The 24,732-nt window shown below is 47.7% G+C and overlaps 1 protein-coding gene and 1 long non-coding RNA gene across 13 annotated transcripts in view; one reads left to right on the top strand and one right to left on the bottom strand.

Moving 5' to 3' along the window:
* Positions 1-24,732, top strand: part of LOC119860138 (nitric oxide synthase 1 adaptor protein) — a 184,376-nt gene that overhangs the window by 84,167 nt on the left and 75,477 nt on the right. For 8 of the 12 annotated variants that reach the window (XM_043490570.1, XM_043490569.1, XM_043490571.1 and 5 more), the window contains one exon: positions 13,588-13,680. The exons of the other annotated variants lie outside the window; for them this stretch is intronic. In XM_043490570.1, coding sequence (XP_043346505.1) covers positions 13,588-13,680 — 93 coding nt within the window. The remainder of the gene's footprint in view (positions 1-13,587; positions 13,681-24,732) is intronic. 12 annotated transcript variants of the gene reach the window in all.
* Positions 3,574-22,873, bottom strand: LOC122455471. The gene is made up of 3 exons (XR_006273690.1): positions 22,522-22,873; positions 11,201-11,207; positions 3,574-3,585 (listed from the first exon to the last, which is right to left on the bottom strand). It is a non-coding gene; the product is annotated as an uncharacterized LOC122455471 (long non-coding RNA).

Here is a 24,732-nt window from a genome sequence, read left to right as displayed (position 1 = left end):
GGTTTGGTAAACTCTGCCACCACGTAAATGCAAAACGTCCCCCTTTGAACCCAGGAAGGAGCACTTGTGAATTCCTCCCTGTGGGGTACCCTTAAGCCGACCCCCCCACCCCCCGGGGAAAAGCTCAGAAATAAAACAAAGGAAATTAGTTGTGGCTACCAGCTAATCAAAGAACATGCACAAACCTCTTAAGACACCAAAAATCCAATCCTGTTCTTAAAAAAAGCTAAATTTTATTAAAAACAAAAAGGAAAAAATTACATCTGGAACATAGCCTTTTGCTAAATTTTAAAAGAGCAGTTCCAAAAATTAAGCACCCAAAATAGCTTTCTTAGGGGTTCAGCTTAAAGGTTACAAGCAAACGAGCATCTGGGGTTAGCACAGAGGAGATCCACAAATCAAAATAAAAAAGAAACCTGATTGTGTCTGTCTAAACATTTCTTATCCAAATAATTTTTTCTAGGTATGAAAAATGAATGTTCATACCTGGTTCAAGCCTTACACAGCATTGCTGCTCTGTCTCTGCACCACAGAGAACAACAGACAAAGGGAAAGTTTCTTTTCCAATTTTAAAAAGTTCTACCTTCCCATTGGCTCTTTTGGTCAGGTGCCCACTCCTTTTCTTTTACCTGTGGGCTTGTTAACCCTTTACAGGTAAAGCAAGCAGAGAACAGACCTCAGAGTAGCAGCCATGTTAGTCTGTATTCGCAAAAAGAAAAGGAGTACTAGTGGCACCTTTAGAGACTAACAAATTTATTTGAGCATAAGCTTTCATGAGCTACAGCTCACTTCATCGGATGCATTTGCGAAGGTATTTTCCACTGAATGCATCCGATGAAGTGAGCTGTAGCTCATGAAAGCTTATGCTCAAATAAATTTGTTAGTCTCTAAGGTGCCACAAGTATTCCTTTTCTTTTCAGAGAACAGACCAAGAGGGATTTTACAGCTAACCAGCTGGCTGGGTATCCATCAAAGGGAGGTACCCTCCTCCCCTGCCCCCATTCGCCCCCGCCCCATCAACTCAATTCCGTTGAGTTTATAGTGCAATTTTACACAGAAATTGATATGATGGTGCTTTCTGTAGTATCATCAACCTCAGGTATTCAGGAATCTTGCCTCAGAAAGTCATGAGATTGGTTTAAATATCATGAGATTAAAAAAAAACAACTTACCTTTTGGGTTTTATGTATTTGGGCGTCTGGGTTTTGAGCCTTTACGATCGCATGCAGATTACATTTTCAGGCTTTTCTCTCCAATCAGGAGGCCTAGGAGTTGATTTCTTATAAAATGAATGTGGAGAGTCTCCTGCAGTCACCTGACTCCAGAGCCAGAGTTTTAAAAAAAGCACCAGAAGGTGAGAGATTTGCTTTAAAATAGCGAGATTGGTGGCATGCAGGATTTCAGTATTGCATTGGGGGTGCAGGAGGGGGCTCCAGACTGGGGTAGAGTGTTGGGGTGCAGGAGGGGGTACAGGATGCTGGTTCCAAGAGGGGGCTTAGTGATGGGAGTTGGGATGTGGCCTGTTAGGATATAGATATTCAGGCCTGTCTGCAAAGCCTATACTTTAAGAATTTAGATATGTGTTTATCATTTAGCTAGTTATAGAGGTATAAAAAGAATCAAAATCACTGTCTGCCTGTATAAGGCCTTTTCTCACTGACAGTCTGAGGCCCTGTTCTTAGGCTAAGGCCTCTGGCTATGCAGCAAGGCAGCCATAAACTGGGAAGTACATGGTCACATCCTTGTATTCCAAACTGGGCACATTGAAATAAGGTGCTATTGGGCTGTTAGGAATACAATCCTCTTCTGATAATGCCTATCGCCTCCAGAGAAAGGGAAGTGCCTAGAAGATGTAAAAGGAAACTTAGTTTGATAACATCCTGTCTGGCAAGAACTCATCTATCAATAGCTGGGATGTGAAATCCTCATTTCTTTGTTTTTCTATCACTGTAGTCCCTATTTTCTCATTGTTTGTCTGTATAATCTCTGTTGGTTCTGTGATTGTTTCTGTCTGCTGTATAATTAATTTTGCTGGGTGTAAACTAATTAAGGTGGTGGGATATAATTGGTTAAATAATCATGTTACAGTATGTTAGGATTGGCTAGTTAATTTTCAGTAAAATGATTCGTTAAGGTGTAGCTAAGGAGAACTCCAGTTTTACTGTATAGTCTGCAGTCAATCAGGAAGAAAAGGGGGGAATGGGAATGGGGGAATTGGAATCATGTTTTGCTAATGGGGGGAATGAGAACAGGGACATAGGCAAGGTTCTGTGGTGTCAGAGCTGGGAAGGAGGACACTAAGGAAGGAAACTGGAATCATGCTTGCTGGAAGTTCACCCCAGTAAACATCGAATTGTTTGCACCTTTGGACTTCGGGTATTGTTGCTCTCTGTTCATGCGAGAAGGACTAGGGAAGTGTGCGGGTGAAGAAATAAGTCCCCTAACACGGCCTCCCACTGGGCAGCACTTACCTCTGGCGGCTCCCGGTCGACAGCGGGTGCAGCAAGGCTAAGGCAGGCTCCCTGCCTACTCGGGCCCCACACCACTCCCAGAAGGGGCCAATATGCCCCTGCAGCCCCTGGGAGGGGTGGGGGGTACGTGGCGCTCTCTACAAGCACTGCCCCCACAGCTCTCCCGGCTCATTGGAACTGCAGGAGCAGTGCTTGCAGGCAGGAGCAGCGTGGGGAGGGAAACCCCTGGCCACGGGGCTTTGCTGTCAACTTCTGGGAGCAGCGTGGGACCTGGGTAGGCAGGGAGCCTGCCTTAACTGCAGCCACACTGCACCACTGGAGATCACGATCGACCCTCTAGGATCGACCAGTCTATCGCGATCATTCGGTTGGTGACCACTGCTTTAGAGTGATAAGAGTGGGGAGCTTCTGCTTGCTGTTCTCTCCACCCCATCCCACTGACTGCCCCCCTTTCACAAGTCTGTCCCTCCTTAGCGATTTCTCCTGCAAACATCTCTCTTGCGAGCTGAAGAGGAAGCAACAGTTGCCATAGTAACTGCATCTGCATAGTCTCCTTGACTCCTGAACAAAGTTTTCTCCTCTCTGGACTGACTGAGGCTGATTTCACTGGGTTTGCTCCCAGGCAGCCTGAACAAGGAGTGTGAGCCTCGCACAAGGCCAGCCCCGAGCTTGCTTTCTGCTGGGTGCTGACGTAGACACAGCATTAGTGGAGGCATCTTCGCCCAGGACAGCGCTTGGCTGGCATCTCTCTGGCCCACCAGCTGAGTGTGACTAGCTTGAACCGTTGACTCAACCATCCTGCCTGCACAAGCGTGGCCTGGCCTGGCCCTGATAGTGTTTTGCTGCCCAAAGGGGGTCTCGGAGCACATTCCATGGGTTGTAACAGCCTTATGTCCTGTGGGGTAGGAGATTATCTCCATCCCATTTCACAGAGGGAAGATGGGCATGGAAAGGCTGAAGCAATGGTTTTTGAAGACATTTCTGTGGCTGCTCAGTGGAGCTATTGATTCCATCAGGTCTTTTCCAACAACCTTTGCAGCAAAGCATGCACTCTTCCACAGAATTGCATTGTCCTTCCATGCAAGGCTGACCACTCTCTTGCCTCCTTCCCTACCTATCACAACCCCCTGCTCTCACCATTCCCTTTCCAGCTTCTGTTCCAAGCACCCAGATCCCCACTCCATGTGGCACCTATGGACCACAGTAACATCTCTGGCTCTAGCAGTAGCTACTGGAAAAGGGTGCCCTGGAGAAGAAAGGCAGGACAGGGGTTGTACAGAGTGCATCTCGCAGCTCATCTGTTGCTCTGTGCCCTACCGCTGCAGCGTTGGAATGTGACCGGGGACAGGATGGGTTCCTGGCTGGAATGACCAGACTGGTACATTTTCAACAAACACTTTCACTACAGAACACTGACTCCAAAGTCAGTACAGCTGTAATGAGGAAATGTCCCCAGAAGAGAGAGCTCGTTGGAGTAGGTGAAGATGGAGTTTTACTCCACTCATTTGAATTGGGCACTGGAACCAGGGCATCCTGCTGTGCCTCGCTCAGTGAGGCACACACCAGAGGGATGTGCTCACAGACATTTTTCTTCTGAAGATGCCAGTGTCTCGGAACCAGACTGGGAAATAGCAAGTGATGCCCTGTCCCAAGTCCCACTCCTTTGTGATGCCCAAGTTACATGCTGTTCACATTCTGTTAGGCAGCTCTTCAGAATGCAAGTCTCTCCTCTCTCTCGTCTTCTTTGGTTAGCAATTGAGAGTTTACCCCCCCCCCCCAGTGTTTAACATCCCCATTCAGAGATGGTACCACTGTGAGCATCTAGTCCAACCTCCTGTGTAATTCAGGCCACACACTGGAGCAGTTCAGAAAAAGGGAGTGTCTGCCGCGATAGGCCACTGGACAGGTAGAAAGCAGTTGTTTGTTTTGCAGAAGAAAATCCTAACTGTACCAGGGAACTGACTCGGAGCCTTTTGCTGCCTTAGGCCTTGTCTACGCTGCCACTTACAGTGCTGAAACTTTCTTCACTCAGGGGTGTGAAAAAACACACCCCTGAGCAATGCAAGTTTCAGCACTGTAAAGTGGCAGTGTAGACAGTGCTACAGCGCTGGAAGCTATTCCCCTTGCTGAGGTGATTTGATTACAAAGCTTTAACGTTGACCATGTAGACATACCCTTAGTAGAGGCCAACTGTACCAGAATCAAAGAGAAATCTCTATAATGAGACTGAAACCCTCCTGGTCAGGTCCATAGCTGGTGTGCATTCATCTCTCTCCACCGAAGTCCGTGTGGCTTCTTTGCACTGCCATGTCCCCAGCTGCATTGGCTAGTGTCTGAAAACCCTCTGCTGCACACTTGGGCATGATGAACGTGGGAGCAGGCTTCAACCGCTCTACTGAATTGCTATATTATTTAACTCTCTTCCTGGTTGATTTGCTATTAAATTATGGTTAGTGTTTCATTAGCAAGCCCCCTTGGGCATGTGGCTTATTAGTGAATTATTGGCTAGATCTTCGCATGTATATCCCTAGAGCTCAGCAGAGGGATTGTGCTGATGAGCTGCTGGAGCAGATGGCTCTTTGGGCATTACAAGCCAGATTTGCAAGACAGCTCAGCTGCCACTTAGGCATCTAAGTAAGGGGCCAGGCTTGCCGGGGAGCTTGGCAAACTGGGTTGCTGAACTCCTTGGAGAACGTGGCCCACATCGCCCCCAGCAGTTTGGCTGGAGATCTGTCACAGACCCATCTCTCCAAAGCTTTTGGCACTTGCTGCAGCAGTCCAAGCACCAGTGACCTGTGGCATGAGTCCCTTCACCACTAAGGCACCTTGGCTATGGTACTCTGTTGAGCCTCTCTGGAGAGCTTCATATCCATTGTATCCTGGTAACCTACCATGTGCTTCATTAGTATCTTTGCCGTAACAGTACACTGCCCTGGACTCACCACTTCTCTGCGACCCAAGTGAAATAAAGTCTCAATAACCCAACAATCATAGTAATGTCAGGCTGCAAGGAACCCCGAGAGGTTGTCTAGTCCAGCCCCTTGCACCAAGGCAGGACTGAGTAACCCTAGACCAGCCATGACAACTGTTTGTCTCACATAAACGTTCGAGAAAGCAAAGTTTCTCAGAAGTCTGTCTCTTATGCAGATGTAAGCAGAGTTAGGATGAGCTCTACCTTGACATCTGGTGGTGAGTCATGGTGGGTTGTGGAAAAGAACTTCAGGGGCTGATCTCATTTGCATAGGCACACCCACCCTGCCTAGATGGTCACTTTGGCTGCTGTAGGAGCCCCAGTTTCTCTGTTATTGGGGTAGGAATAAACTGTTATTATCCTGATTATGTGAATCAAAGACACTGGAACTGTACTTGGCCTTTTGTTATGATGGAGGGACTCACCATCAACTAAGCAGCTCTCGCTAGGCAAGGGTCATGGGTTCCAAAATCCAGTGAATGGAGAGAGGTTGGGGACAGGTATTAATACTTGGTGGTATGGGCCACCTGGTGAGGGTCTTACATGCTAATTGCACTTCCTCCTCTCTCCACTGTGGAATATCAAAGCAAATTTTGATTCCATTAGGAGTCTAGTTACAGGTTGCTGAGCTGAATTTACTTTGGGCTAATGGTGCATGAGCACTGAGGTTCCCCTACTACAAGCTGAAATCACAAAAAAGCTAAACTTACTGAGAGCTGAAATCACTGAGTGTTGTGTTAGTAGTGGGGGAGCCTGAAGATATATTGCGGAGCAGTTTGTGGGACAGCTGGTGGAGCAGAGCAGAGCAGCTGGTGGAACAGAGCAGTTTGTGGGATAGCTGGAAGAGCAGAAAGAAAAGGAGTACTTGTGGCACCTTAGAGACTAACAAATTTATTAGAGCATAAGCTTTCGTGAGCTACAGCTCACTTCATCGGAACTGTAGCTCACGAAAGCTTATGCTCAAATAAATTTGTTAGTCTCTAAGGTGCCCCAAGTACTCCTTTTTCTTTTTGCGAATACAGACTAACACGGCTGCTACTCTGAAACCTGGAAGAGCAGAGCGGCTCTTGTAGCAGAGCAGTTTGCGGGACAGCTGACAGAGCAGAGCAGCTGGTGGAGCAGAGCAGTTTGTCGTATGTCTGGAGCAGCTCATGGGGGCGGCTGGCGGAGTGGAGCAGAGCCCCATGGAGAGGTGGGGCAATCAGCTTTGGACCACGTACGGTGCTCCTTAAGCCCCCCCCTTCCGCCAATCTCCACCCAGGTTCGGAGGTAAAACACTCCAGATAAACTTTCAAATTCTGGGGCTGCCCTGGCCAGGGACAGAGACTTTTGGGTTTTGGGACTTTGGGTGATTTTGGGTTGCTGGACTCAAGAACCAAAGGGAAAGGACACGGCCCAATTTGCTTGGGGTGGGTTTTTTGCTCATGGGTTATGTTATGAATCCTGTTGGTGGTGTTTCCCCAACATAATGCCACATTGTTTCTCTCTGTTATTAAAAGGCTTTTTGCTACACTCAGACTCTGTGCTTGGGAGAGGGGAAGTATTGCCTCTTGGAGGCGCCCAGCTGGGGTGGTATATATTTGTTCCAGGTCACTGGGTGGGGGCTCAAGCTGGTTTTGCATTGTGTTATTGGAATGGAACCCCTAGATACTGAACCCGGCCCTTGTTGCTGCCAACTCTGACGGGCAGAAGGGTTACACAGAAGAAACCCAAATTAATTAGCACTGTGCGTAGGCCAAGACAGGAGACATCAGACCCCACCATGTAGGAATCTGAACTCGACTTGTGTCATTACCCACTAAGAGCAGTGAATCAGAAAGATGGGTCCTCGCATTACACCATGCAATTCCGTAGCTTGTACAATGCACTGAAAAGCAGCCAAGATTATGTGCAGAGGTGGTCTTTGGCACTGGTGCCTCAATCACCAGGTCTTCTTGTCCACAGCCTATCCTCCTGGGACACCTAATGTACTTGCAGACTCACTCAGCAGAAATTTTGCAATAGACCACAAGTTGGAACTTCACAATTCCATAATTCAGAGATCAGACCAGAGATCACTTCACATCATAGATGAATAGCAAATGCACTACATACTGCTCCAGGGGAGGCTCCAGATAAATCTGATAATTTAAATTGAGGTTTCCTGCTTACTGATTTAAATCATGATTAAAACTCGTGACAAAAATCACTTTAACATAAATCAGTCTGCCCTGTGGTATAACCCTGGCACCTGTTTGCCGGAGAGGGTACAAAAGATGTGTGTGTGCTTTGGGGGCAGGGAAGTCTGTGCTGTAAGCTGAGCCCTCTTCTCTCTCAGTAATGGGCCGCTCTTCTTTTTGCTCCAGTTACCGTGGAGCTTTGGCTTTGGGACAGGCTGTCAGGGCAACAGAGAAGTTGTGTGGCACTTACTAGCCAAGAGTTCATTCCTGTAGTTTATGGATTTGCTTTAATTTAGTCTCCACAGCAAGTATCTGAGCAGCCTGATTCCCCCCCACAACATTCAAATTCCACTTCTCTCACACACACACACACACACACACACACACACACCACCTCTCTCTCTCTCTCTCTCTCTGCCCTACCTTGACTGGTCCTGCCTTCTCTCAGCTCAAGATCAGACTGCTTCACTGGCTCTTCCTAGCACAAAACACAGGGGCTCCTCCCCTTCCCTCTCGCTTAGAGCCCAGCCATACAGAGACAATTAGACCATGTCTATTCCACCCCCTGAGCAACATAAATTTCTCCAACATAAGTGATAGTGTGCTCAGCGCTATGTCAGCTGGAGAGTTTTTCCCATTAACAGAGCTACCACTGCTCGATGGGGGTGGTTTAATGATGCCAGCGGGAGAGCTCTCTCCCATTGCTACACGAGAGGTTTTATAGTGGCGCACATGCATCAGTACAACTGTGCCATGGTAAGCTCTGTAGTGTAGACATAGCCTGAATCGGTCTCATCTGTTCCTCATTCATTTCAAATGCTCCCTGGCACTCACTGACATCAGAAAGAGAGTATTCTGCAGTCAGCTGGGCATGAAAGGGCTTTGGGGCTGGGGGTCGTAGTCCAGGTCCAGTGGACGGGCCTCTGTGTCATTTGAAAACTCACCCCAGCTGGCCCCTTTGTTGGCAGTCTCAGCAGAGAGGCCAAGGGTCAAGTCTGAACAAAGGGTGTCCCAGGAGGGTGAGGTGTGTCAGCAGTGAGCAGCGTGTAGGTGGGAGTCAGACTGTGCTGGGGCAGATCGAGGCCCTTGCACTGCAGCCATGCCAGGCTGGCAGCACTGCACTATGCCAGGAGCTGCTCATTTGCTCCCGTCTCCTGGCTGGCTGGAGGCAGTGGAAAGGTTTAGCAGCTGTCACTCTCATTGTAGCCTGCAGGCACTGTTCTGTCTGATTCATCTGTATCTCTCGTCCATCAGTGGGTGTTCAGTGGCTTTGGGGAATTGTATTTTAGTGCTGTTACTGTGAAATTGCAGGCTGAGCTGGGGGTGCTTTCTGCCTTTCAAGTACTAACTGTCGAAGCCAATGCCTCAGCGCACACTGCTAATGTCTCAGGAAGGTGCCTGCTGCTGGGGGCAGCCTTTGAAGCTGGGCTGGGGTTTGTATGGGTGACTAACCAGTGCTCTTTAATCTGGGCCTCTTCTCCCTGCAGTGGGATCAGTTCTGAAATACACCATGCACCAAACTCCACTTCCCAGTGTGACAGGGGTAACAGGGGTGAGCATATGAGTGCAGCTGTGCTGCCCAGCTCACACGGTGTGTGTGTGTTGGAGTGGGAGTGGGAGAGTGTGTGTGTGTGTGTGTGTGTGTGTGTGTGTTAGGGGCATGAGCAACAATCTACCTGTCACTTACCCCATACTGCTCTACCTTCTTCAACACTCAGCCAGTGCACAACATGGAGGGTACTCTGGAACAGTGGTTCTCAAACTTATTTGATCGCACCCCCTTCTTTGTGTTCACACCTACACAAGTACATACACTAACAAAGAACATCAACATTCAATTCTCACAAAATATGAAAACCACTAAGGCACTGATTCAAACAGAGCCATTTAAGTATACAGGAAAGTGAGATGCTGCTTACGGGCATTGCACTGTTGCTACTAGTGTGTTGGGTGCTCCTGGTTTTTGGAGCAGAGCAATTCCATGGATGAGCCAATGATCCATTGTAATAGAAGCAAAACTGTGATTGTGGTCGATGCTGGGGTGACCAGATGTCTGATTTTATAGGTACAGTCCCAATATTGGGGGCTTTTTCTGATATAGGCGCCTATTACCCCCATCCCCTTGTCCTGATTTTTCACACTTGCTATCTAGTCACCATAGTCGATGCTTACAATTACATGTGCGCACTGTGCCATAGTAAACGGATTAATGTACAGATGGCAATGACTTTGTATACTGCTATGCACGCTTAACAGAAATCCATCAAAATGCACAGCGCCACCTGAGGACATGGTATATCTAAAGGAATCAGCTTTACTAGTTATTCATTGCTGTGGGTAAAATGCATGCAGTACGTTTTTTTCCTACACGGGCCTCCCCCCCGAAGAATACATTGAGTGTGTTTGAGAACCTCTGCTCTGGCACACATTGGAACGACCAGAGCGATTGCCTCTCAGCTTAAGACATTTAAATGTGTTTGAGTCAGACTGTGATTTCCTGACACAAGGCTCAAATAATCCCAAAGGGGTGGGGAGACTGACCAGCCTGCACCAGATTCGGAGTTACTCAATGTCGGTGACATGGCAATATACTGTACTACCAGCCGTCAGCCGTATTTCATATTTATGTTGTGGAGTCCCTAGCGACCCCCAGGCCTGAACCAGGACCCCATTGTGCTAGCGCTATACAAACACAGCAAAAAGAGACAGTCCCAGCTTCAAAGAGCTGGCAATCTAAGGACAAGACAAGAGACAGAGAGAAAGATGGGGACAACAAGGACACAGTGAGACAGATTGGTCACCACAATAGCCCGTGGTCTCAGCGTGCCAGAGCCTGACCATTGTCAATATCTTCTATCCCCAAGGACCTCCAAGTGCTTACCACGTGGAAGTGCACGTCAGCACCCCAGCACAGCAGTGTGGGCCGAGAACAGCTTGCAGTAGAACCTGCAGGGGGCTTGGGGAGGCCGAGCAGGAATTTTCTGGGTCTAGTTTAACAACTAGTCAACCCCTTTCCGTTTGTAGAGATCAATGTCTGAGGGGTTCTTGCTGTGCCATAGGATGTACCACATCTTCCTAGAGATCAGCTCATGGAGCTCCAGTGCCACAGTCATGCGGACCCATCCCCGCCATGCTCACCCACCTCTGCCCCTACTGGTGCTCACATAAGGTCCCTGCCCTGTGGAGATGTGAGAGCTAGGACATGTTTCATGTAGTTCTCATTGCCTCTGTGCTGGTCAGTGTAGCCAGTTAGTTCATTCTGTCATCCACGTATCATTGTATTAAGTGATGTTATGGTCCGTTCATATACAATCAATGTTAAATAGATTGAAGTTGTAGGATTACAGATGTATAGGATTGACAAGTATTTAGCAGTGATGAGTGTGTATTAGGTCAATAAGGAAATTAAGGCGGAAATGCACAGCCTACAGGCTGAGACCTGTAAGATGTCAGCTTAGCCATACTCGGTCGTAGGCATCAGAATACTTAACATGAGTGAGTGACCTAGGAATAACCCTATGCCCATAAAGTCACAAGGTTACTGTAAAGATGGGCCAATAGGTGATTGCAACAGACCACAATGTATTGTCTGAGACCACAAGACGCCTAATTGTAACATCAAGGAAAGTCTGTGTTGACCGCACGATATACTTGATGCATAGATGCTAATGAGAATAAGAGGAACTATAAACAACCTATAAAACAGGGCACCCCAATGTTCCTGGGGCGTAGAAGTATAGATAAGGAAAAGAGGGCTGACACCTTCATGCATATGCATAAGGCATTAGACATAGGTAGAATTGCAATATATAAAGGGTTCCTTAGTTGGGTAAAAATGGCAATATCCACATGAGAACCCCAGCAGCAGCTCACCCCCCTACTGATGATCAGTTGGTGAGAGGTGGCATCGTTCCCGTAAATGTCATTGAGGACATGAGGATGACTGCAGGTATAATTACTGCATAGGTTTGTGGAGGGTTTCTATAGGCTTGAGTAATTGTAACTTAGTTTAGTGCTTTAAAAAAACTTTGTGCTGGTGATTGTCTCTGCTGTTGGTATCCTTGGACTTTGTGTGTCCCTAGAGCCTCCCAGTTTGAGAAAAGCACCAGAGGCAATTTTGCTATGTTGAGCTTGAAACTGTAGTGACTAGAGCCAAACCCACGGTGGTGTAAGACAACATCACTACATTCACTTTAAATGAAAGGATATATTAGCCACTGATCACAGCCAGCTGCGTTGGGCAAAAGGCCCGCAAATGCTCCAGGGACACCTAGTGATCCCTGGATGGCAGTTTGGGGTGTGGATATGGACTAGCCCTGGGAAGGTATGCGTGCTCTGTGGTCCAGCCCTGTGAGCTAGCACCCCAATTTATGAGTAACTTGCTGACATCTTTGCCTAGGAACTTTTTTTCTCTGAAGATTTGCAATAAAAATGGATGATGAATGTAACATCCCACCTCCCCCGAAGAGGTGTCACTGTGTCGTTAGTGCTACCAGGAGTTGGCATTGCAGCCTGCCAGGGCACTGAGGAGGTGGCTGCCTTTCTTGAGCTTCCAACACAGGTTACTGGCTTAGTGGTGGTGTTGGTCCCAGCTGGTATGGCATACAGTAACTCCTCGCTTAATGTTGTTGTTATGTTCCTGAAAAATGCGACTTTAAGCGAAACTATGTTAAGTGAATCCAATTTCCCCATAAGAATTAATGTAAATGAGGGGTTAGGTTCCAGGGAAATTTTTTTCACCAGACAAAAAAAGTGTGTGTGTGTGTGTGTGTGTGTGTGTGTGTGTGTGTGTGTGTATGTATGTGTGTATATATATATATATATATATATATATATATACACACACACACACACACACAGAGTATACATTTTAAACAAACAACTTAATACTGTACACAATGATGATGATTGTGAAGCTTGGTTGAGGTGATGAAGTTAGAGGGTGGAAGAGGGTAGGTGGGATATTTCCCAGGGAATGCCTTACTTCTAAATGATGATCTAGCTTTTGGCTGAGCCCTCAAGCGTTAAGTTGTTAATGTAGCCTCACACTCTACAAGACAGCATGAATGGAGGGAGGGGAGACAGCATAGCAGACAGACGTACGCTGTGTGTGGGGGAGAGAGAGATGCACATTGCCCCTTTAAGTACCCTGAACCTTCTCTTAAGTACATTGTCTTTTTAAGTCGATCAGGAAGGTGAGACAGCAGCTGCTGCCCCAAGCTCTCTCTGTCTCTCTCTGTCTGTGTCCCCACCCTGCTGTATATGGAAAAGGGGTAAATGGGGTGCAGGAGCAAAGGGACACGCTGACATTAGCCCCATCCCTTTGCCCCCTCTGCACAGCAAGCAGGAGGCTCCCTGGAGCAGCTCCAAGGCAGAGGGCAGGAGCGGCACATGGCAGTGGGGGAGGGACAGCTGAACTGCCGGCAATTGATAGTCTGCTGGGCAGCTGCTGCACAGAGAATTTAGGGGAGTGGGGAGCTGATAGTGGGGCTGCCAGTCCACCCTGGTTCCAAGCCCCCACCAGCTAGCTGCAACGGGCTGCTCTTCCTGCAAGCAGTGGACAAAGCAGGCGGCTGCCAAAGGACGAGGTTAAAAGGGAGCATTGCACAACTTTAAACGAGCATGTTCCCTAATTGATCAGCAACGTAACAATGAAACAAGTTAACCGGGAGTACTTTAAGTGAGGAGTTACTGTATTGTGTATCAGTGTCCCTGTCCTACGCTCTGCGTTTGTGTGAGAGAGAAGCAGGGAGAAGGAGACTGACAAGGAGAGCAAGACCCTTGTGGGCTAGAATGTGCGTGCTTCTGTTTGCACATGTGCGTATGTTTGTATGTGTACATGCATGTGTGGGTGTGCCTGTGTGTGCAAGTGTATGAAAACCTTCCTTTGCCCTCCGCTCCAGCGCAGGCAATTGGGTGCTGCTTGGTGGGAGGGCGCAGGCAGGTGGTGCAGGGGGTTCACTGGCCTTTCCCTTATCTCCCCCAGTACGAGTTTAAAGCCAAGAACATCAAGAAGAAGAAAGTGAGTCTCTTGGTGTCAGTGGACGGGGTGAAGGTCCTGCTGAAAAAGAAGAAGAAGGTAAGAAGCTCCTCCCCATCTCCCCCTCCCCCCGAGCCAGTGGTGCCTGTGTGGCAGGGTCCCCTCCTCCTGCAGGGACATGTCTGGGCCCCTTAGTGTGAGTGATGGGACTATGGCTGTTGTAGGCTCTTGAGTATGTCCTGCCAGCTGACCTCTTGGGAAGAGGGGTGGGGGAGTTGCCCCTGCAGCCCAGTGCAGAGCTTCGGCTAGCTGTGCCTGGCGTGGAAAGGGCCTGTTTGTTTACTGAGGCTTTTCAGGGAACAAGCCCTTTGGCTGCGGGGGCCTAGAGGGGCTGCAGGGATTGGCCAGGCCCAGCCTGCAGCAGACACACTGCTTGCCTCAGGCTGCAGCTAGTTCTCTGTGGGAAGCGTGTGGTCACTGCCCCGGTACCAGGCCCAGAGAGAGAGGGAATTCATATTCATCTCCTCTCTTTTCTGCCGGGGCAGTCTGCGGGGCTATGGATGAGGGAGCTGCATTGTCATTAGCAGAAAGCGGCGGGGGGGGGGGAGGGAGCCTCAGCCCCCAGTGTTACACTGGTATCTCCCCAAGAGCCACCCGGGTTAGTATGGGCCAGCCGTGGCCTGGGGAGCACACCTTTCGCATTGCCTCATTGGCTGAGCCCAAGGAAGTACCAGCGTCTGAGCAGCACCGTCTGGGAGTGGTGGCTAGTCAGCTGTGGCCGGCCAGGCAGGAGTGAGGGACATCATCTGCCGCTGATCCCTACGAGGCCTCACTTTGCTGCCTAGCCCAGTGTCATCATGGGCACCAAGGCAGAGTGCCCATGCAAACACCTGTCCCCCCCATCTGGCTGCATTGTACCCTGCAGTGCCCAGGTGTGAGTGGGGACCAAGGGCTGGGTAGTGGGGGGTCCAACCCAAATAGCAGGATTCACCTTCTGCCATGGCTACACTGGTGTGAAGGGGCAGGAAATAGCCCCTGTGTGGCTGGAGAGTGAGTGCTTCCTCTGCCCTCGGGCAGAAAGTGTCCTGGTGGGCAGGTGTGCTGGTGGGGGGAGCTGAGGCAGTCCAGCGCTGCAGCAGTTCAGATAGGGCCCTGGCCAGCAGTGGTGTAAGCTGCTTCCCCTCTGTTCCAATCCTGCAGTGAGTCAGGCCCAGGGAGTGAAGAGAACGGGTTTGCACTAGGGAACCCACAGTGGGCCAGATGTGTCCCTCCTCCCCAGAGCAGGCTGGCCATGCACACTGGAAGGGAGCAGTGCTCCACTTTGGCGCGAGCAAGCTGGCCTGTTGCATGCTGGGAACAGCATCTTGGTAGTAACAGTGAAGGTGCTGGCAACCTGTATCTGTGGATCAGCCAGGACTGGGGTGCCCTGGGCAAAGTGCACCCCACAGAGGAGGCCAATAAGCCACAACCAGTGAGACCTGTGGGACATGGCCTGCATGCCGCAGGAGGGTATGAAATATGTCCCAGTGAGCTGTACAGGGCTGGGGAACGGTCTCCTCAAGGGAAGTGATGAAGGCAAAATATAAACATGATCATCAATACCTTTAATGGTCCATGGTTCATGCATAGTGCCCTACCGAATTCACAGCCAAGGAAAACCCATCACAGAACTTGAAATCTGGTCTTTTACCCTATACTGTACAGATTTCATGGGGGAGACCAGTGTTTCTCAAACTGAGGGTCCTGACCCAAAAGGGAGTTGCAAGGGGGTTGCAAGGTTATTTTAGAGGGGTCGTGGTATTGCCACCCTTGTTTCTGCACTGCTGCCTTCAGAGCAGAGTGGCCGGAGAGTGGCGGCTGCTGACTGAAGGCCCAGCTCTGCAGGCAGCAGCGCAGAAGTAATGGTGGCAATACCATACCATGCCATCCTTACTTCTGTGCTGCTGCTAACGGGCCTCTGCCTTCAGAGCTGGGCTCCTGGCCAGCAGCCGCCGCTCTCTAGCTGCCCATCTCTGAAGGCAACGCCGCCACCAGCAGCGCCAAAGTAAGGGTAGCAGTACCGCAACCCCTCCTCCAACAACCTTTCAACACCCCACATGTTCTTTATGGGTTAGGACCCCTACAATTACAACACCATGAAATTTCAGATTTAAATAGCTGAAATCATTAAATATAAATTTTTTAAAATCTTATGACCATGAAACTGACCAAAATGGACCATGAATTTGGTAGGGCCTATAACAATGCTGCCTCTGGTGGATACAACTGAGAGCATCAATTCAGGACAAATTGCTTAGGGCAGGGCAGTTACAGCCCAAGGTTGGGCTTCCTTTACTATCAAGGCACACCAAATCAGCCAAACAGAAATGACCCTGGTTTTACCTCACTGGCTAACCACAAGTCACACAAGCAATTCCCTCAGACAGTCCAATTTCCCAGTATCACCACCAGCAGACACTTCTTATGGGTACGAATGGTTATGAAAACCAATACCCCAGTAAAAGAAAAAAGGTTCTCCCGATTCCAAAGCACCAAGCCCCAATCCCAGGTCAATATACAAGTCGGATCTTACCCACAAATCATGCTGTTGGCAATCCTTTTGAATCTAAAAATTAAAGGTTTATTCATAAAAAGAAAGAAATATAGATGAGAGTTAAATTTGGTTAAATGGAATCAATTACATACAGTAATGACAAAGTTCTTGATTGAGGCTTGTAAAGCAGTGATGGAATAAACTGCAGGTTCAAATCAAGTCTCTGGAGTATGGTCATTCAGTCTTTTGTTCAAGTTTCAGTGTAGCAAAGTTCCTCCAGAGTTAAGAAGCAGGATTGAAGACAAAATGGAAGGGTTTCCAGGGCCTTTTATATTCTTTCTCTTGTGGGCGGAAACCCCTTGGTTCTCCTGTGCAAAATCACAGCAACAAGATGGAGTTTGTAGCCACCTGGGCAAGTCACATGTCCATGCATGACTCAGTTTGCAGGTGACAGCCATTGCTCATATGCTACCTTGAACGTCTCAGGAAGACTTCTCATATGTGGATTGGAGTCTCCCAAGGTCCATTGTCAATTAAGTTTCAGAGTAGCAGCCGTGTTAGTCTGTATTCGCAAAAAGAAAAGGAGTACTTGTGGCACCTTAGAGACTAACAAATTTATTAGAGCATAAGCTTTCGTGAGCTACAGCTCACTTCATCGGATGCATTTGGTGGAAAAAACAGAGGAGAGATTTATATACACACACACAGAGAACATGAAACAATGGGTTTATCATACACACTGTAAGGAGAGTGATCACTTAAGATAAGCCATCACCAACAGCAGGGGGGGGAAAGGAGGAAAACCTTTCATGGTGACAAGCAGGTAGGCTAATTCCAGCAGTTAACAAGAATATCAGAGGAACAGTGGGGGGTGGGGTGGGAGGGAGAAATACCATGGGGAAATAGTTTTACTTTGTGTAATGACTCATCCATTCCCAGTCTCTATTCAAGCCTAAGTTAATTGTATCCAGTTTGCAAATTAATTCCAATTCAGCAGTCTCTCGTTGGAGTCTGTTTTTGAAGCTTTTTTGTTGAAGTATAGCCACTCTTAGGTCTGTGATCGAGTGACCAGAGAGATTGAAGTGTTCTCCAACTGGTTTTTGAATGTTATAATTCTTGACGTCTGATTTGTGTCCATTCATTCTTTTACGTAGAGACTGTCCAGTTTGGCCAATGTACATGGCAGAGGGGCATTGCTGGCACATGATGGCATATATCACATTGGTAGATGCGCAGGTGAACGAGCCTCTGATAGTGTGGCTGATGTGATTAGGCCCTATGATGGTATCCCCTGAATAGATATGTGGACAGAGTTGGCAACGGGCTTTGTTGCAAGGATAGGTTCCTGGGTTAGTGGTTCTGTTGTGTGGTGTGTGCTTGCTGGTGAGTATTTGCTTCAGATTGGGGGGCTGTCTGTAAGCAAGGACTGGTCTGTCTCCCAAGATCTGAGAGAGCGATGGCTCGTCCTTCAGGATAGGTTGTAGATCCTTGATGATGCGTTGGAGAGGTTTTAGTTGGGGGCTGAAGGTGATGGCTAGTGGCGTTCTGTTGTTTTCTTTGTTGGGCCTGTCCTGTAGTAGGTGACTTCTGGGTACTCTTCTGGCTCTGTCAATCTGTTTCTTCACTTCAGCAGGTGGGTATTGTAGTTGTAGGAATGCATGATAGAGATCTTGTAGGTGTTTGTCTCTGTCTGAGGGGTTGGAGCAAATGCGGTTATATCGTAGCGCTTGGCTGTAGACAATGGATCGAGTGGTATGATCTGGATGAAAGCTAGAGGCATGTAGGTAGGAATAGCGGTCAGTAGGTTTCCGATATAGGGTGGTGTTTATGTGACCATCGCTTATTAGCACCGTAGTGTCCAGGAAGTGGATCTCTTGTGTGGACTGGTCCAGGCTGAGGTTGATGGTGGGATGGAAACTGTTGAAATCATGGTGGAATTCCTCAAGAGCTTCTTTTCCATGGGTCCAGATGATGAAGATGTCATCAATGTAGCGCAAGTAGAGTAGGGGCATTAGGGGACGAGAGCTGAGGAAGCGTTGTTCTAAGTCAGCCATAAAAATGTTGGCATACTGTGGGGCCATGCGGGTACCCATCGCAGTGCCGCTGATTTGAAGGTATACATTGTCACCAAATGTGAAATAGTTATGGGTCAGGACAAAGTCACAAAGTTCTGCCACCAGGTTAGCCGTGACAGTATCGGGGATACTGTTCCTGACGGCTTGTAGTCCATCTTTGTGTGGAATGTTGGTGTAGAGGGCTTCTACATCCATAGTGGCTAGGATGGTGTTTTTAGGAAGATCACCAATGGACTGTAGTTTCCTCAGGAAATCGGTGGTGTCTCGAAGATAGCTGGGAGTGCTGGTAACGAAGGGCCTGAGGAGGGAGTCTACATAGCCAGACAATCCTGCTGTCAGGGTGCCAATGCCTGAGATGATGGGGCGTCCAGGATTTCCAGGTTTATGGATCTTGGGTAGCAGATAGAATATCCCAGGTCGGGGTTCTAGGGGTGTGTCTGTGCGGATTTGTTCTTGTGCTTTTTCAGGGAGTTTCTTGAGCAAATGCTGTAGTTTCTTTTGGTAACTCTCAGTGGGATCAGAGGGTAATGGCTTGTAGAAAGTGGTGTTGGAGAGCTGCCTAGTAGCCTCTTGTTCATACTCCGACCTATTCATGATGACGACAGCACCTCCTTTGTCAGCCTTTTTGATTATGATGTCAGAGTTGTTTCTGAGGCTGTGGATGGCACTGTGTTCTGCATGGCTGAGGTTATGGGGTAAGCGATGCTGCTTTTCCACAATTTCAGCTCGTGCACGTCGGCGGAAGCAGTCTATGTAGAAATCCAGGCTGCTGTTTCGACCTTCAGGAGGAGTCCACCCAGAATCCTTCTTTTTGTAGTGTTGGCAGGAAGGTCTCTGTGGGTTAATATGTTGGTCAGAGGTGTGTTGGAAATATTCCTTGAGTCTGAGACGTCGAAAATAGGATTCTAGGTCACCACAGAACTGTATCATGTTCGTGGGGGTGGAGGGGCAAAAGGAGAGGCCCCGAAATAGGACAGATTCTTCCGCTGGGCTAAGAGTATAGTTGGATAGATTAACAATATTGCTGGGTGGGTTACAGGAACCATTGTTGTGGCCCCTTGTGGCATATAGTAGTTTAGATAGCTTAGTGTCCTTTTTCTTTTGTAGAGAATCAAAGTGTGTTTTGTAAATGGCTTGTCTAGTTTTTGTAAAGTCCAGCCACGAGGAAGTTTGTGTGGAAGGTTGGTTCTTTATGAGAGTATCCAGTTTTGAGAGCTCATTCTTAATCTTTCCCTGTTTGCTGTAGAGGATGTTGATCAGGTGGTTCCGCAGTTTCCTTGAGAGTGTGTGGCACAAGCTGTCAGCATAGTCTGTGTGGTATGTAGATTGTAATGGATTTTTTACCTTCAGTCCTTTCGGTATGATGTCCATCTGTTTGCATTTGGAGAGGAAGATGATGTCTGTCTGTATCTGTGCGAGTTTTTTCATGAAGTTACACTTCAATCTCTCTGGTCACTCGATCACAGACCTAAGAGTGGCTATACTTCAACAAAAAAGCTTCAAAAACAGACTCCAACGAGAGACTGCTGAATTGGAATTAATTTGCAAACTGGATACAATTAACTTAGGCTTGAATAGAGACTGGGAATGGATGAGTCATTACACAAAGTAAAACTATTTCCCCATGAAGAAAAGGAGTACTTGTAGCACCTTAGAGACTAACAAATTTATTAGAGCATAAGCTTTCGTGAGCTACAGCTCACTTCATCGGATGCATGAAGTGAGCTGTAGCTCACGAAAGCTTATGCTCTAATAAATTTGTTAGTCTCTAAGGTGCCACAAGTACTCCTTTTCTTTTTGCGAATACAGACTAACACGGCTGCTACTCTGAAACCTGTGATTATTTCCCCATGGTATTTCTCCCTCCCACCCCACCCCCCACTGTTCCTCTGATATTCTTGTTAACTGCTGGAATTAGCCTACCTGCTTGTCACCATGAAAGGTTTTCCTCCTTTCCCCCCCCTGCTGTTGGTGATGGCTTATCTTAAGTGATCATTACAGTGTGTATGATAAACCCATTGTTTCATGTTCTCTGTGTGTGTGTATATAAATCTCTCCTCTGTTTTTTCCACCAAATGCATCCGATGAAGTGAGCTGTAGCTCACGAAAGCTTATGCTCTAATAAATTTGTTAGTCTCTAAGGTGCCACAAGTACTCCTTTTCTTTTTGTCAGTTAAGTGTTTCTTGATTGGGTACTTAATCTTCAAATTCCTTTCTCAAGAAGCTGACCAAATGCTTCACTAATGCTACTTAGAATCAAACATATTGAGATACAGGTACATAGCCAGTATTTATAACTTCAATTACAAAAATGATACATACATATAGATCGCATAATCATAACCAGCAAATCATGACCTTTTCATAGACATCTCACACGACAACCTTTGTACAATATTTGCTACAAATATATAGCAGTGGTTGCAACAATGATCTGTACAGTTACAGTTCATGTCAATAACGTCACAGGGCCCTACTCATTGATCCATTTCAGGAGCAAGGAACAGGAGCAGCTGAGGGAGAGAATTAGCCTCATGTGCCATGGACATGATTATTTAATTAACCCTGTTAATGAGGATAGAAGTAGGCTCTGTTCACGTAGCAATCCTGAGACATTCGTACAGCAACATTGGGAAGAGGCAGAAGAGAGATTTTTTTCAAACAGAGATGGGCTAATTCCAACGGGAAGTAATTGCATTGTCCCAGCAGCACCCAGTACGGAGCTTTAAGCTGATTAAAGGCCTTCTGACACTCTTTAATCCACTGAACTGCATTTGGCTGTTTGTTTAGTTTTATTTGGTCAGGTCTGTCAGTGGTGCAATGATTTGGCAGTAGTGCAGTACAAGTTGCCTGTAATATCCGGCCAAGCCTAAGAAGGATTGGACCTGTTTCTTTGATTTTGGGACAGGCACTTTTGGATAGCATTAACTTTGGCCTGTACAGGGTTGATAGTTCCTTGACCCTCCAAGGTACGTTACTCTGTTTAGGCCTATTTGACGCTTTTTAGCCTTAACAGTCCTGCCTCCCTTATGCGCTTGAAGACATTTCGTAGATGCTCCAGGTGTTCTGTCCATGAATCAGAAAATATGGCCATATTGTCCAAGTAGGCGACGAAGATTCTCCCAATCCTGCTAGGAGACTATCTACAAGTTTCTAGAAGTTGGCAGGTGCATTTCGCAGCCTGAAAGGGAGCACATTAAATTCATACAGTCCCTTACAGTTGATGAAGGCTGACCTGTTCTTGGTGGATTCATCTAGCAGTACTTGCCAGTACCCCTTGGTTAAGTCTAAGGTAGAGATGAATGGGGCACGTCCCAGTTTCTCCAATAGCTCATCTGTGCGTGGCATTGGATAGTTGTCTGGGCGAGTTACAGCATTTAGCTTATGGTACTCCACGCAAAAGCGTATTTCCCCATCTGGTTTGGGAATGAGAACCACTGGAGATGCCCATGCACTTTCAGAGGGGCGGATTACACCCATCTGTAGCGTGTCCTGGATCTCCCGTTCTATAGCAGTTTTGGCTTGAGGAGCCACCCGGTAAGGTTGGGCTCTAATTGGGCAATCATTATCTGTGTCAATGGAGTAGTATGCCCGTTCAGTCCGTCCTGGGGTAGCTGAGAACATTGGTTTGAAGCTAGCGCAGAGCTCCTTGATCTGCTGTCGCTGCATACGCCCAAGGGTCATGGAGAGGTTCACCTCTTCCATGCCACCATCACTTTTCCCTTTGTAGTAGACACCTTCAGGCCACTCAGCATCAAACATCAAGCATCATCCTCCCTGGGCAGTTAACTGACAAACCTTTAATTCCCTGGAATAAAAGGGCTTTAGAGAATTAACATAGTACACTTTAGGCTTTAGATTTGAGATGAGGGATGCTCTGAGATAGTTAACAGCTCCAATAGGCTCTTGGACCGTAAATGGCCCTTCCCACAATGCTTCCATCTTATGGGCCTGGAGCACCTTCAAGACTATGACCTGGTCCCCTGCTTTGAAGGAACGCTTTCTGGCATGTTTATTATACCAGGCCTTTTGCTTTTCCTGAGCATCTTTTAGGTTTTCTCTAGCAAGGGCTAAAGAGTTTTGGAGGGTCTTTTGTGGGTTGTGGTCCAGAACGTTACTTCCTGGAGAAGGCATAAACCCCTCCCGTTGCTGTTTCACCAACTGTAAAGGGCCCTTAACCTCGTGGCCATACACAAGTTCAAATGGTGAAAACCTCAAATTGGGGTGTGGTACAGCCCTATAGGAAAAAGCAACTGCTGCAACACTAGGTCCTAATCGTTGGAGTGCTTATTTACGAATTTACATATCATGGCCCCCAAAGTTCCATTAAACTTCTCCATCAGGCCATTTGTTTGACTGTGGTAAGGGGTGGCAACCAAGTGGTTCACCCCCTGAGCTTCCCAAAGGCTTTGCATGGTCCCTGTCAGGAAATTAGTTCCCAAATCCGTAAGGATGTCGGAGGGCCAACCTGTCCTGGCAAAAAAGTCTGTTAATGCCTGGCACGCACTTTTAGTCCTAGTGTTGCTTAGAGCTACTGCTTCCGTCCATTGGGTGGCAAAATCCATGAAAGTCAGTATGTACTGCTTTCCTCTGGGTGTCTTTTTCAAGAAAGGACCCCGAATATCCAGAGCTACTCACTGAAATGGAACCTCAATGATGGGGAATGGCAGGAGAGGGGCTTTGACACCTCAGTTCGGGGCTCTGGTAACACAAACTGAGCCCTTGTAGAAAGCTCAGGAACAGGGATAGATGTGAAGGCTTGCTTAGCCTGGCTGCGGGTGACCATTCCCACCCTCTTGGCTAGCTTCACATGCTTGGCCAAGTCTTCCCCAGCTGCATGGGAATGGGATAATTGTCATAGACTGCAGAAGTCCACTTTCCTGACCAGCCCTTGTACTGGACAGGCAACTTGACTGTAGGCAAGTGTAAAGAGTTTGACTTGAAGGGTTAAATAGTCACTTGGGCCTCTGGGTTGATGAATTTGGGTCCACTAAGGATTGGTGGATAGCTGACACCTATGCTCTAGTGTCCCTCCATGCAATAACCTTCTTCCCACCCACACGCTCTTCGCTTTGAGGGTATTTGGGAGGCATCTGGGCTGGAGCACCTTTGGTGTGATTCCGGTGTAATGAACTGCAGTCTGTTGGGTTCTTGGGGTAGTTGGCCTTTACATGCCCCAGCTCATTACATTGAAAATATTGCTCAGCTGACTGGTCACTGGGGTGGGGTGGGTTTCTGGAGACTGGTGTGGTGGGACGATAAGGTGTTTGGGCCTTGGGCTGCCCCCGGTGGTAGGGTGTTGTCTCGGGTTGCCCTTTCTGATATCTGCTACTAGCTTTTTTCTTTTCTGCCACCTCCACGCATTCGTTCCGATCTCCCCCACCTCAATTAGTTTTGGGCTTCCCATCTAGGATGTACCTTTCTATTTGCTTAGGAACACCTTCTAAGAACTGCTTCGTTTGCATTAGGAAAGACAACTCTTCCAGAGATTTAACACTTGCTCCTGATATCCAGGCATTCCAATTTTTTACAATGTGGTAGGCACGTCAGGAAAATGCCACATCTGGTTTCCACCTTAGGGCTTTGAACCGCCGACAGGCATGCTCGAGTGTTAGCCTCATTCTAATTCTGGCCTTTTTTAAAAAAAGTTCTTAGCTGTTCATGTTCTCTTTAGGCATTTCAGCTGCCACCTCTGCTAACGGTTCACTGAGCTGCGGCCTGAGCTCCACCATATACTGGTCTGTAGAGATGCTGTACCTAAGGCAGGCCCTTTCAAAATTTTCTAAGAAGGCCTCTGTATTATCGCCCACCTTGTAGGTGGGGAATTTTTTGGAATGGGGAGCAGTACCTGGAGAAGGACTGTTAGGGTCATCTTGGTAGACCCAGTTTAGCTCTTTCCAGCTCTAAGTGCTTCAGCTCTAACTCTGTATCCAAGCGTTTCACCTCTGTAACCAATCACTTTGCCTCTTTTTTCTCCTGCACCTCCAACTCCAAGTGCTTGAAGTCCATTTGTCTTTTATGTTCCTTCTGTTTCGCTTCAGCTTCCAATTTGGCTGATTCCATTTCTTTTCGACCTCACTTTCCATCATCTTTGCTAGCCTTTCTGCCCTTAGCCAAGCCTAGCCCGAGAGCTAGAAAAAAAAAAAGCTTGTGAATTCCCTTCCTATAGCTTAACTACTCTGTCCTCAGGCAAAGAGGAAAAAAAACTCCAGCTACTCTAAGCTTTTTTTTTTTTTTTTTTTTTTTAAAAAGTGTCCTTTAAAAACAAAAACAACAAAAAAATCTCCCTGGTTTTCAAGCAGCTAAAAGAAAAATCCTGAGGTCTGTGCTTCTGGGTCAAACTGATCCCACCGCTCTGCTGTCACACGCCAATGGCCCCCTGTAACGATGTTGGTTCTGGTGGGACCCAACTGAGAGTGCCAATTCAGGACAAACTGCTTAAAGCAGGGCAGTTACAGCCCAAGGCTGGGGTTTCTGTGCACACCAAGGCAAACCAAACTAGCCGGACAGAGAGGACTTTGGTTTTACCCCACTGGCTAACTA

Source organism: Dermochelys coriacea, chromosome 8, assembly GCF_009764565.3.
Source record: "Dermochelys coriacea isolate rDerCor1 chromosome 8, rDerCor1.pri.v4, whole genome shotgun sequence".
Lineage (NCBI taxonomy): Eukaryota > Metazoa > Chordata > Testudines > Dermochelyidae > Dermochelys > Dermochelys coriacea.
The sequence above is the reverse complement of the archived record's forward strand: the minus strand, read 5'-3'. Positions and strand labels throughout refer to the sequence as shown.